At 34.3% G+C, this 14,310-nt stretch overlaps 1 protein-coding gene across 1 annotated transcript in view; it reads left to right on the top strand.

Moving 5' to 3' along the window:
- Positions 1-10,466: 10,466 nt before the first annotated feature.
- The window catches only part of LOC118169716 (titin-like), a 241,538-nt gene continuing 237,694 nt past the window's right edge, over positions 10,467-14,310 (top strand). The window contains exons 1-2 of the mRNA XM_035331227.1: positions 10,467-10,661; positions 12,709-12,812. Coding sequence (XP_035187118.1) covers positions 12,722-12,812 — 91 coding nt within the window. The 5' untranslated portion in view covers positions 10,467-10,661; positions 12,709-12,721. The remainder of the gene's footprint in view (positions 10,662-12,708; positions 12,813-14,310) is intronic.

The following is a 14,310-nucleotide window of genomic DNA, read 5'->3' as shown; positions in this document are numbered from 1 at the left end:
CTGCTGCTGCATGAAATTCTTGGATGCTTTATATCCATATGTTTCAGCTAACTTTGTATTATATAGATAAATGATGTCTGCCTACTCCTGTCTTGCAAACAAGTTATCCTGAGTTCCAGGTGTCAATGAAGGCTCTCTTTGTCATGGAATGTGGTAAAGTTCTAACTATGAGAATGGATTTTTGCTTCAGTTACTTTAGTTGTGCCACTTAAAGTAGCGTGAATTTTTTTTCAGTACAGGGAAAACAGCCAAACTTCATACAAAAATTTGGACATACAACTCTACAAGAAGGAGAAGATTTAATCCTGCATTGCACTATACATGGAAAGCCCAAACCCCACGTCTGCTGGACTAAGGATGATATCCAAGTGGTAGCTGGAGACATCAGTGTATGTTCTAAAATTCTTGAAATGTTTATTGGAGAAAGATAATACATTTTGCTTTATGCTCCTTATAATTTCCTATGTGTATTCCATTGTTTTACAGATTGAGAAATTAGGAGATACCTATTACCTCTTAAAAAGAAATGTAGTCCTTGCTGATACTGGGAAATATATCTGTGTTGCCAGCAATGAAGTTGGGAAGGCACACTGTTCTGCTCTTGTAACAGTGATAGGTGACTCACCCTGGCCAGCTGCATGCTTTAAGGCACATTGCCATATTAATTGAGAACCTAATTTCCACTTACTGATGTACATGTCTTTTTTCAGAGAAAAATAAAACCCCAGAAATTTCCACTGTAACTCAGACTAAATCAGAATGGAAAGATGGATATTTTTCAGAAAAAGTGAATGTCACCACAGGTGAACTACTACAAACCCAGGACACATTTTATGTGAGAGATCAAAGGCCAGTCACTAAACATCTCCCATTAAGGTAATTTGCAGCTTACTCTGTGCTACATCTTGTAATACTCAAACAACTCTAAAAACTTTAATTTATGAAGCACCCATCAAACACTCTTTCTGTTCCTATGAATTTTTGCATGATGTAAATGAAGCACATAGTGACTGCCTTTTGCGCTTAATCCTGCATTAAAAGGTATTATTTTTTTTTAGTTTAAAAACCTTGTAATACAATAGAAAAGTGAATTTATGTGGAACAAGTTATTTAGTTTTGTGATTTATTTTTTATATCTAATCTTAACCTACAACTGAACAACTCAAAGGTAAAAAGTATTGCAGAAGTTCAGGTTGATAGGACTTAAGTAATTTTCCTTCGTTGTGCAGATGGGCTTTTGACATGACATTAGAATACACTGATTTTTAGCCCATTAGCATTTCCTTTTTAAGGGAGAAAGTAGTTGCTATATCTAACTTCCCTATTTAACATTTGCAGAACACCGTTGGATGTTTTGCAAAAGCCTTGAATCATTTTCTTTGCAAGAGCATGTTGCCTAAGTAGAGCAGCTGATATTTTCTATATGTGCATATATATATATGCATAGACACTAATTCTCTTGTATTACTGCAGTATATTATTCATTATTATTATTATTTATTAAAATGCTAAAAGAAATATGCACAAAAACCTCTAGTAGCCATTGATTTCTTATTATATGAAAGATCAGCATGTTAACCAAATATTGGATCTCTAAGTAATCGTAATACACAGGTAGCATTTGACCACACTGAAGGACTATTTGTCTGCAAAATAATCCCATGTTATGTGATCTACATTTAAAAATTGTGATGTATTAATGAATAAAATAGTTGAAGCCTCCAAGAAAAAGTTGTGAAGTTGATAAAGGAGCTCCTTGTCTGCTGTGCCATGCAGAAGTTTGTAATATTTTGGACCTTTAATAAGGAAAAGGAAAATGTTCATTATGAGAGTAGACCTCATTTCAATGCCATACATCTAGAATATGAAATCTCAATAAATGAATATGCAAGCAAAGTTTTCTACTAGGTAAGCATCTTTTTAGAAGTATTAGTAGCAATCCTACTAGCACAGGAGCAATCATTACTCATTAATTGATGTAAGATGCCAAAGCCTTCCATTATGCACTTTGAGGAGATTAAGTGAGGTATTTAAAGTCAGTAGTCTTTGTGTTGACTTCCTGCACAAGGTTATATTTTGCCTTCTGAATTTCGGCTCTGATAGCCAATTGTAGTTTATAATGCTAGAACTTCATGTGCTTTGTAGTAATGTGTTCAGGGGTGAGAGAGTTTTTATATTATGGGACTGTTACTAATCTGGTTTACTCCATTGTCAGTTCATTGTTTCATTGCAAACATCAGGTAAGATGACATAAGATTGGGACTTGGGTGTTGGGAAAAGATTTATATATACAGTTTTGCTGTCAGATGTTTTCAACAGAAAATAACTGAACAATTCTACTGATAATGTGTATTACATGACTGAAACTAGTAAGAGTTTCACTGTTTTACAGTGAAAAGATGTTTTCACTAGGTATGGTAAAATAGGTTGGTTTCTTGAAGTTGTTTGGAGCAATGTAATGGAAAAGAGGCCCTGTGGGTCTCAAGGAAGAAGTAGTGGTTAATATAACTTTGAAAAGTGGTTGACAACCTGTGGGACTGCTGTAAGGCTTCTCCTTCATGGTCTGCTCAAAATATTAATTTTACAGTGGTTACATAAAAATGCATTTGCTTCCTGAAAATATATAAATATATATATATATTTCATACATAGTAAATATTATGCCAAAAGGTCATAGAAAAGAGCAAGAGCAATGTTTTTTTTTCTTCTTTTTTTTTCTTTCATCAGTTATTGAGGTTTGCCTATCTAGTTGTAGAGCACCATGTAAATGGAAAGTTATTCCATATGTTGATTAAAAAAAAAAAAAAAAAAAGCTGTTCACGTTTCATCACAAGCTGCCTTCCCTCATGTACGGCAGATCAAGCATTGATCCCTTGTGTTTTTTTTCTGTGTTTACTGTATCACTGTGAGGTGATGGTCATTCCAAAGCAATGAAATAAAATGCAAGGTCATGTTAATTTTATGTGGTGCTAATATAGAATTCAGTATGATTAAAATATGTAGATCGTGCAGAAAGATTAAAATTCTCCCTTTATTATTTTTTTTTTAATCTGTTCATTATACCTTAAGTATTCTCTGGTTATTTGTTATCATCGGTAAGATAGTTCTAGGATAATTTATGTTTTGTATGGAGTCACTCTGCATTTGCTCTTTGATCTCTAACTGCCTTAAGAACAACAACCTATGTCAACTACCACGGTGCTGATTATGAAAGGAAATGCTGCAACAGCCACCATTTTAAAACATAGGCAATATTAACTGACTTTTTAATAGTTTCTTTTTTTTTTTCTTTTTTTTTTTCTTTTTTTTTTTTTTAAATAGGTTTAAAGAGAAACTCTGGCTTCAAGGAGTGTATCTTGAACTTGTGAGGTCAGCAGAGGTTAGCTTCAGTTTGGAACATGATCCTGTTCTTCTGCATGTTTCAGAGGATCAGATGGACTGAACTGCAAAATACCTGATTCATGAGGGTGTTCCTTTTGTTTGCTGTGTCCATTATCGGGTGTTGACCACGTGTGAGGAGAAAATGAGTCTTTGAGTGCTATTTGGTTTATATGTAGGTTACAATTTGTATTTTGGTTTCTCTATAAATCATCATTAATAAAAATTCATGTGTGCACAGCGTTTATTAGACTGGGATTTCTAATTTCTTATGTTTTTTTGTTTGTTTGTTTGTTTTTCTTTGCGGTTTGTTAGACAAATTTAATACAATAAGATGATGGGAAAAGGGAGACATTATAAATAATGCATATCTCTGTGCTGATTCAGCAGTACCAACTAATTCAATTGATGACAATCAGTTCCATCAATAGTTCTTCCTACTACCTTATATAGAGAATTCAGACATTGCAGAATGAGGAATTATGAGTTTATACTGTTTATAGTATAAAGCTCATAAACTGTAGTACAGTTTATACTGTACTACTTCACTTGTTTGTATCTATTCCTGTATATTAAATACTATGTTACCTTATTTCTAACAGCATTGAGACATTTCCAGAAGAGGCTGGGCTTCTAAAGAACTGGTAGCTAATTATTGTAAACCTTGTCTAATGCATACTTAGTACCAATAATGTCTTCAGGGAACAGGGAATCTCTTTAAGGCAGTATAATGGAGAATTATATAGCTTCTGTTTTCAGGATTGGATTGCTGTGACAAAGCAGTCCATTTCCAGATGCATGTCATTGTGGTCCAAAGGAATGGATTTATGAAGCAATACCCCAGCTAGTTTCTAAGCTTATTCTTAGTTTAGGGATTCTTCCCAATGGTAAAATTGCTAAAGACCTGTAGCATCCATTCAGGATACAGACAAAACCTGAACTGAAAATTCATTTTGATTGTATGGCAATCATTAGCAAGATGAAATTTCTGTTTTCATCTCTTGAATTCAGAGACTAGGTGTCTTTTTGAGTTGGAAAGCTCCCTGCAGAGAAAGAGGAGGACATTTAGAGTGTCATCCACTTGCAGCATTAACACAATTGGCTGAGGAAAAGACCTGTTTTGGCTGGCTGTTTGACTGGCACAGAACATCTAGTTAGACTTCGGACTAGCTGTTCTTCACCTTGGTCCTTCTGATTCACATTTTCAAAGTCATAGCAAATGATTCCTGTTACTCATTTATCTATTTAGTGTACTGCATGTGGCTTGTATAATACAACAGATGCAAGTGTTTTTTCTCCAGCTGCCTATTGTGCAACAATTTTTCATTCTTTTTATAAACATTGATTAGTCCTACACTGGATTTATATATGACAACAATGCACTCACGCTTCCCTGAGGGAGCATACAAGGGCTTAAGAAGCACAACATCTTTATGCTACATCCAAGTAGATGTCATCTGTGCAAAATAGGGAACTAAATATTTTGACAGTTGCTTCAATCATAATACCAAAACATTAAACATGTTTCCAACAGCATGCAGGTTGGCTGGTAGAAACCTAGATTTCTCTCCAAATTAAAGCACAGTCCTAGAGAGGAAATGAGCTGAAAAAATATCATGTACATGTCTTCACCTGATCACATAAATCACTTGCTTGAAATTATAGAAAAGTCAATGGCATTCTGCCCATGAAAGCGTCACAAGGCTGTGTATATGTGCACATAAATATAGTAACTAAGGATTGATGTTCTTGCTCTTTCTATTTACACTGTATCTTTCACAAAAAAAAAAAAAAAAATCCAAAGTGGAATGGAGACAAATATTAAACACCCAGTGCATCCCATACAACTACATTTCTGCTTAACCCCTCATCTGCATACGTTGTAAAAATTTCAAAGAATATATTGTTTCTAACTGTAATAGCATTCAGAGGACTGACAGAACACATATCAGATATCTCAAAAAATGAAATCAACTCACTCTATAATAAATGTTCTTTTATCAGTGGAACTTTTAAGTATTGCTTATAAGATTTCCTGTTTAAAAAGCCATTCTGTAATTCATGTAAAAATGAAAGTAGAATTCAGTGCCTTCTGATCTTAATTCCATAGCAAATTTGCCCAAGGTGTTGGGTGGTTCTTGCTTTTCTTCTTAATTGTCAGCCTGCAGAAATACCTTGAACTTTACATTATATATGAGGTGGGCTTTTTTTCCCTGATGCACATAACGTGACTTAAGTAAATAAATAATTTTCTTAAAACTTTTCTAAATATTACATAAGGCAAAACAGCAATCTGTGCATCTGTTCTGTCATATGTTTTTCTTACAATATAGTAGAAAGCTTTTTTTTATATACATAACTATATATACATATACATATACATAAACATATATATGTATATATGTTTATGTATATATATATATGTATATATATACATAAACATATACATGTATATATACATATACATAAACATATATACAAAACTGGCAACCTTCTTTTGCCAATGAGCAGCACAGCTATTGCTCCAAATGATCCCAGAGAATATATCAATTATGAAACACGTTAATTTTTTGTTTGTTTCTTTCTTTTGTTTGTTTCTTTGTTTTCTTTTGTTTGTTTGTTTGTTTGTTTCTTGTCTTTGTTTGCTTCTCTTTTTATAAATTGTTGATGCCAGGCTGCTGGTAAAAGGTATGAAAAACTTGACGGGGCACATGCATCTATTAAATTCTAAAGAGTGTCTCTGTGCAAGTTAACATTTGTCCCCATTATTAAGATTTTAATTACTATTTTGCAAAAGGAAATGGAATGGTTATACATTAGTAAATATATTCTTTACTTGGTGTCTCAGGTGTTGTTGATAGGGCAACGTTTTCTCAGGTGAGGAGCTAAGTATTTTTTTTATATGCCTTCCTTGTTTTGCATATGTAAACATGTATATGAAATAAAGTAGGGAAAACTTGTTAAATATGAGCTCTAAAGCAATGTCTGTAAATCTTCTCCTTAGATATTTCCAAGGATATGACAAATAACAACTATCAACATGAAGTTATTTTATATGGATCCTGATAACTGTTCCACAGCCTTTCAAATCTAGTCACAGTTCTCAGTAAGTTGTTCACACATGAAATAACTAGAGTAGTTTGAAAAATTGCTTAGTGCCTTAGTTATCTTTTCTGTGGTGGGAGCAACTGACAGTACCTTTTTCACTAGTACGTAAAGCTATTTTCTTCAAGCAAGTTTTAGTTCATGTTGAAAAGGATTAATAGATCTTGCATAAACATGTACAGTATCTCAGATAAGAGATGTTAACATTTGAAAATGTAGCAGCTTTTCAGAAGCCAGGTGCAGCACACAAACATGGTTCTTAATATTATGCAGTTTATAGTGTGTATTTAAGGTTCCCTATGTTTCATTACAAAGCATTGTTTATAGGATTTGCAGGGGAAAGGGATTTGATGAAGGAATTGATGAGGGTAGTGGAAATTTTGATGTGTTGGTTTCAGGTGAGATGGTTTAATGGTTAAGAATTTTTTAGTAATTTCTAAGATTAAAGAAGGAAGGACTGTGAGGGGGAGGAAGAACTGAAACCAATTGTTTTTTTCAGAAGTAGGTTTCAGAAAATTGGAAATTCAGCAAGGATATAACTACGTTTCTAGTTGTGTTTTATCAGTCCTGTAAGGATTTAGAACAGCTTCTTATAGGTGAGAAGTTTTATTTAAAATAACCAAATGATTTTTTTCATGGCACACTTGGTTTTGTATATTCAGTTTGGAGGCAGAATGACATGAAAATAGTTTACAGAAGGAGGTATAAAACACATCGCATAGGAAAGGACAAAAGTTATGAAAGAACCAAGGAAAAATAGAAGTAGAGAAGGAAATGTGAGAGACACTGGTTCTTTCCATGCAGTTTGCAAATTAACCTGTAGACAAATGAACAGAACCCTAGGAAAGAAAGCAGGATTTGTGTTATATTGACTTTGCAGCTACAGCACATAGCAAACCACTGCTGATTAAGAAATTATAAAGAAAAGTTTTTGTTGTTGTTGTTGTTGTTGTTGCTGTTTTAAAACAAGCTAGGAATTTTCATTTCATTAAAACTGAAGTACATTGAAAACTTGCCCAAGCAGCTGTTTGAAGCTTTCAATATTTTAGAAAGAAAGATTTTGTTTCTAAGCTCCATTAGAATTGAGCTTTCAAGCTATCTTCATGTGGGCCTATTCAAATAATTGTTTCTTTTGTGTAGCTACTCTCATCAAGTCAATGGGATTATTAGAGTTGAACAAGGTGAATCATATACAAAGTGGTTGTTGGTATCCATACTGCAATGTTTCATTATGCTTGGCATTACCTGCTATCTCAAGTGTATTGTTGGCTTACAGTGTAATATATATACTGTAGTAACATTGATAATAAATAGTTTCTAATTAAAATAATAGCAGTCTGAATCAAATGCTGAAACTTGAATAATAATCCCCAGTTTTTCTGTCTGCCTGAAAAAAATAAATCTGTTGTTATCTTGATCTAATTTCTCCTTGATCCTGAAGCAAAGAAATAATGTCATGTTTTTACTAGCAATGTCTTTGCTACACAGTGTGAACACTGAACTTGTCCTTCTCCTTTGTATTGTAGATACACTATGTGACACTAAGCATGCAGAAATCACACTGGGCTGACCTGTTAAAGCATGGGATGTAAATTATTTGTATTTTCTTAAGAGCTTGAAAGAAATGTTTCACTGATTTCATTTCTGAATCCACCAACAAAAGAAAAAGTTGAGAAAGTACAAACTTTTATTAGGATGCAAATAGATTTAGTAGTGATCAAAGGCAATGTAAACCCTCTGGGAAAAAAAAAAAATGGGAAGGGATTTGTATTAAAAATCCAGAATATTCTGTTTATATATTTGAATACAGCGCAATGCTTTTTCTTGTAAATGTCTATTGTTAGCAATTGTTGGTGACTTGATTGAAATTGCAAAAATTGAACTTCTGGCCATCTCATCTTCAAAAGTGACACTTTTCACATTTCTCTCACTTAGAAATTATCACAATTTCATAAACATTTTCATTGTTAATTTGACTTAGACATCATCAATAAGACGGCTTTTTTTTTTTTCTTTTTTTAATTGTTACATTTGCAGATTTTAGACAGTGTGTTTTCTCCAAGTTGATTTTTCACTGAATATTTGAGTTTCAAGTACAGAAAAAAATGCCATCTGCTATTTTAGCAAGTCTCTATTTAGAATCAGGCCTTTACACAGATTACTTCAGACAGTCTGTATTCTTTAATAGAAGACAACTTTTCCTCTCTGCTAATGAGGTGCATTTATTATCATGCTAACTCTTATGCAGGAAAAATTAGGTTCTCTGACATCTGCTTGCACCAGAAGTCAAATATGAAGCATAGTACTCTGACTTTCAACCTCTGCAAGAGTCTAGATGGTACCAGTATAAGGCTATTCCAGTTTCTGTTCCTGTTATTACTGCTGCATGCCAGGTGTAGCAGTAAACTTGGTTATGGGATGGATAATTTAAAGGGCAGAGACCACTGTAGTATGGATGGATAAACTGAAGGGCAGAGACCACAGCAGTATGTCCTTGTTTATTTCAGATATGTTAGCCATAGTGTAGCACCCCTCACAAGAACCATAGTGGTGGTGGTCTCTCTTTTTGGCAGTTTCTGGAGCTCTTGCTGAAAGTTCCTTCAGATCGTTTTCAAACACAAGTTTTGCTGGTATTACAAAACTCCAACCAGTGTTTAATTTTTAGGTATTCTTTTTATACTGCCTTTTCCAGTTGTACTTTTCTTAATGTTTGGCATTTTGCACTATTAGAGCTTTTTGGTTGAGGGATGGGATTGGTACTATGAAGCTGTTGGTCTCCTTCCTCCCTTAGTGGGAGCAAACCTATTATAAGGATAGCTCTCAGGGATGTGCTCAGGGGATCATTTTCAGTGTGGATCTTGGTAACAGCACACAGCCACTTACCAAAAAGGCTAAGCACAAGCTTGACTCTAACCACATAAATAGTCTTATGAGACTATTATGTGCTTAAAGAGTTTGCTACATATGAGTTAGATATATTCAATTTTATAGGGAAAGAAATAGATCTTTGAATAAGACAACAACAAAGGAAACAGGCAGATGTGGAGCTGTGGTGATAAAACTCCCAGCTATAGACAAGAACACTCTTATAATTCTGACCACTCTTTCTGAGGGAACCAATCTAACAGTACAATTAGCTGCACAGACTGGAGAAGCTGCAGCAGTGGAAGTTTGCAAACTAATATGCTAGTCCATGAATGATTAAATCTTAAGTATGCACGAGACCACCACAGATCTAGAAAAAAAGGTTAGACTTAAAATCTACTTTTTAAGCAATTACAGTAATAATCTATGTTAAATTATGCTCACCAAGTTTTTACTTCTGCACTCTGGATATGAGTGTTTAAGCTCAGCTGCTTGGAATATCCAACAGAAAAATCATAAAGGAAACAAAAAGAATCAATAGTCAAATTTATACATTCGCAAATACAATTTTACAATTTACTGTTATGGGAAAAAAAAACAACCAAAAAACATGCATTTAAACAGTATATTCTAATAGCATATGGCCACATGTCTGAGATCAGTTTACTTATTTAGTCTGGTGATTGACAGATGCATTTGGTAGCTTCTTGTACATTTTATAAGGCAAGAAAGTAAGGCTAAATCTCACTGATGTGACTACTACTGACTTGCCTATGTCCTCTGCCAAAGTTCTTATTAATTTTTCCTCTAGTGCTTATAATTTAGGAAATTTGCAATGGCTTCTAAATCGTACATTATAAACCGAACTGAATTATAAACCAAAATCTTTGGAACGGATGCTGTTTCCTCAGTGAATCCCTTCTGTGCTTCTAAAATTAGTATTGTCAATCAAACCAACAGGTGGTGTATGGTTACATAGAGTGGGTCCCCTCTCACAGCATACTTTCTTTTAGGAAGCCAATCAGAATTGTCACTGATATGGTGATGTAAACCTGTCAGCAGAGCTGGGGTATATAAAGTAAAACAACTATGTTAGCACTTCTGAGCAGTCGTGCATTCCCCGCCTCGCCTCGGGTGTAGGGATTGCAAAAACAAAACTACACTGTCAAGACTGTGTAGTTTTGTTTTTATGGTTAGAGGCTCTACAATTCTCATGCTGGGATTGTCTAAAAAAACCTTACTCTGGATAAGGACGTCGTTCAAGAAGATTTCGTTGGGCTTAGCCCACTCCTACAGGCACTTTGAGAGATCAGGTTAGTAACATATTTTTCCTAATGTAACAAGTATTTTATCAGTCAATAAGCCTAATGTGGTCTATTATCTATGTTTGCTTATGGGGTATGGGTTTCAGACTGTGGTCATGGATCAAATAAATTCTCTAAAAAGATTGTTTTATATTTCAGAGGGTAAATTTTGGTAATTCTCAGTAAAAAAGCTTTTACAGTATGTTGTTAAAGTAGATTTAAATTAATGTTTGAAAAGTGCATGGAAACATCTGCTTAAATTAAAAACTCCTTTCTGGTCCGAGTGTTCAAGGTTATGCCACCAAGAGATAAACTGAGAAGCTCCAAGAATAGCTCTGATAAAATGCATATGGTATCAGCTAAGCGCTGATGACTTTTTAAGGGAATCAACTGCTAAGGTATCAATTACATGGCAGCTCTGGAACACTTGTCTGTTGTCATTCATATCTGGGAAGGTTATTTCTGGAACATGACATTTCAGATGCATACTTTCAATCCTAATTGTATGAAAAGCTTTATAAGATCAGATCTTCTTCACCAAAAATTGCCTAGACAATGAAATACATAAATTTCATGTGAACTCAATGGCGATTATACTTAATTAAATGATTTCTAATCTATTCTAATGTCTTAAAATTTACGTATAAGCTTTCATAATGTTTATTTATATTGTAAGCTAATTTCCATGTATTTTAGCTGAGGTTCAAAACCTACAGTTGTAACTGAAGTAGATCTAAGTGAATTACGTGAGAGGTATTTTTTCACCTTCCTTTCAGAAAACTGCCATCTTGCTAGGACTAACTTTGGCCATTTCTGTCTAATTTGAACACATTTTCTCCCATGAAGCTGAAAAGTTTGATAGAAGGCTGTTCTCTGTCAAGCTTAAGTATCCAGATAACTACTAAGGGCAATAAAAAGCAGGTCAAAATCCCAGTATAATATCCACTGATTTCAATAAGAGAACTTGTCATGAAGAATTTTCATCCCTTTGAAAAGCAGCATAAATGTGGCTTGTTGTGAAAGGAACTTCACCTTCTCATTAAAAGTCAAAGTAAACACCAGTAAATGTGTGAGATTAATTTGAAAAGATTATGAGGTTAACCCTTTTTTAGTAAAACATGTTATGGTCAGAGGAGTATTTTTTCAATGAGAAAAAATGTAACTTAGATATATGATATTATTAAGATACTAGCTAAGTTTTAAAAACCTGTAAATTTAAAACCTTGAGTTTAAGATCACTGAATAAATATGTTCATGCAAAAGTAAAATACTTCTGATAGAAACTTTTTTTAGTAGCAGTATGCTATTTCAAAGTAGGATCTAGTGGCATAAGAGAAGGCAAACTATTTTTCTTTCAGATTTCACATGGGTCTGCAGTTGTTCAAACCATCAGTGTCAGTGGCTACCTTATACCCTAGCTCACATTTCGAAGGTGGTTGTCTCCCCGTATTCAAAATTCCACTGAGATACTCTCTAAGAAAGAATAGTTTTATTTGCATCTGTAATGCCAGTATGGTTCTGTGTAAAATGAAATTATTAATTCCTTACAGTCTGCTGGCAACTTTTTAATTATTAAAAGCCAAGAAAGATTTTAGACCTTCACATGTTAACTTGCTGCTTGCTGACCTAGTTCTCTTCCCACTGCAGAATGCAAATAATTTGCACTAACAAAATATTTTCAGATCATATCAAAGAACTTTTACATAAAGATTGTTTTCTCTTTAGATAAATGAGATTAATGAAGAAATGGAGACTAGGTGACCTGCACAAGGTCACACAATGAGTCAGGCAGAACTTCTGCTGCACATTTGTAATGCCAATTCACAGCTTTACTAAATATAAGTTTCACATCCAACTCAGCTAAGTGTGCCCTAAGATTAACTTGCTATACAACTTTTCAAAACCTACATTTTTCCCCTTTCATCAGGTCAATGTGATTTAAAACTGGTAAGTGTGAATTATTATGAATACAGACATTCCTAATATCTAGAAAGAAGAATGTGTGCATAATAGCAATATGACCAGTGAAATCTAATTATGTTTTTGTTGCTTTCAGAGTGCCTGTAAAGATGACGACAAAAGCACCAACATTTACGCAGCCGTTACAAAGTGTTGTGGCACTGGAGGGTAGTGCCGCAACCTTTGAGGCTCATATTAGTGGTAAGGTTTTGCTTCATTCTTGCAAGATTAATTTTTGTTGTTATTGGGATTTATAATGTTTATGCTGTGGAAGACAAACGAAAACACTTGTCATAGCTCATAATCTGAATGGGTAAAGATCAGTTGAAATATGTTGAAATATGAATGTCTCAGACAGTACCAGTTGGTCCTGTGAGGTGCTGTCAGATTTCCACAAACATACGGTACAAATTTACAATGGTTCCCAGTCAATAGCCAATCATCCTACCAATGAGACTGATATTGCAAGTTCTCATATATGTTACAGTTGTCAAAACTAGGGGAAAATAGCATAAAAAAATGTATATACAGAAAAATGGATACTGTTGAAATCAGGGAACTTTATATCGATGCAGAGAGTAGTCTTGCTTGGGTGATAATGAGACAGAATGAGAAACCAAGGTGCAAAAGTGAGGGCAAGTGCCAGTTCTTCATTGACCTAGTGCTAAGGCTTATTTTGGTTAAGGCATGCTTCTCCTTCTGTGCCCTTGAGTTTAATTAATTTCAGAGTTCTGATGGGTTAGAAGCACAAAATTGAGGTTCACATGGCCAATTAAGAGAGTAGCAAACTCTAATTTGCTAGGCAGTAGAGGTTTATATTTATCATGATAGTAGTACAATGCTGGATTAATATAATCTAAGTTGTTATTGCAATTTGAAGATGCACCCTCATTTTAAAGGATAATTCTTTTTGCCAATCCAAACAAAATGAAAACACTGTAGCATGTGGAAAAAACAAACATGCAAACCCTGAGACAACGTTACCAGATAACCAACACGGTGTTCTAAGTGTGTCTCTGACCTCAGCAATGACTAAGTAGAAAAGGCACATGTTCTTGCTGAGGGAATTATACTGTCTTACAGGCATTAGCAATGTGATGATCCACATACCATAAAACACTCTTCTGAGTCTGGAACTACACAGATGCTCTGAGACAGGTGCAAACACATGATCTGTCCAACTATAAACCACTGACATCTATGGTCCGCTGTGATTCATCACTTGGACCCTTTGCCCAACACTGGTTCCCAAAAGGTGTATGAACACCTTCATTTCTGAAGACTAAATCTGTGATATTTTTTCATGTCATTTTTTGCTGTTTGGTCCTCTATCCTTCAGTTAATTGTCCTCACCCTCTCTTGTTGCCTGTACATTTATATGAAAAAGTTTTATCAAATCCACTGACCATTACAAACAAATACATAAATATGCCATCAGAAACAGTTAGAATGTTAACATTATGGCTCAATGTGTGATTTCAGCTCTTTTCATTTGTGTAATACCATGGAGTACTTAGGGAACTTGATTTTTCCTACTTTGAGAAGATATTCTATTTTTTCTAACTGTATATACCATATTTACCATATTTTTATTTTAGTTCCAAATCTCATGTGAGGATATCTCTTATTAGCTCTTACACACACTGTGGGATTTTGGAGTACTTCTGCACAAAAATCATTCACCAAGATTGACAAATTT

This window comes from Oxyura jamaicensis, chromosome 7, assembly GCF_011077185.1.
Source record: "Oxyura jamaicensis isolate SHBP4307 breed ruddy duck chromosome 7, BPBGC_Ojam_1.0, whole genome shotgun sequence".
Classification (NCBI taxonomy): domain Eukaryota; kingdom Metazoa; phylum Chordata; class Aves; order Anseriformes; family Anatidae; genus Oxyura; species Oxyura jamaicensis.
This window is presented reverse-complemented; position numbering and strand designations above follow the sequence as displayed.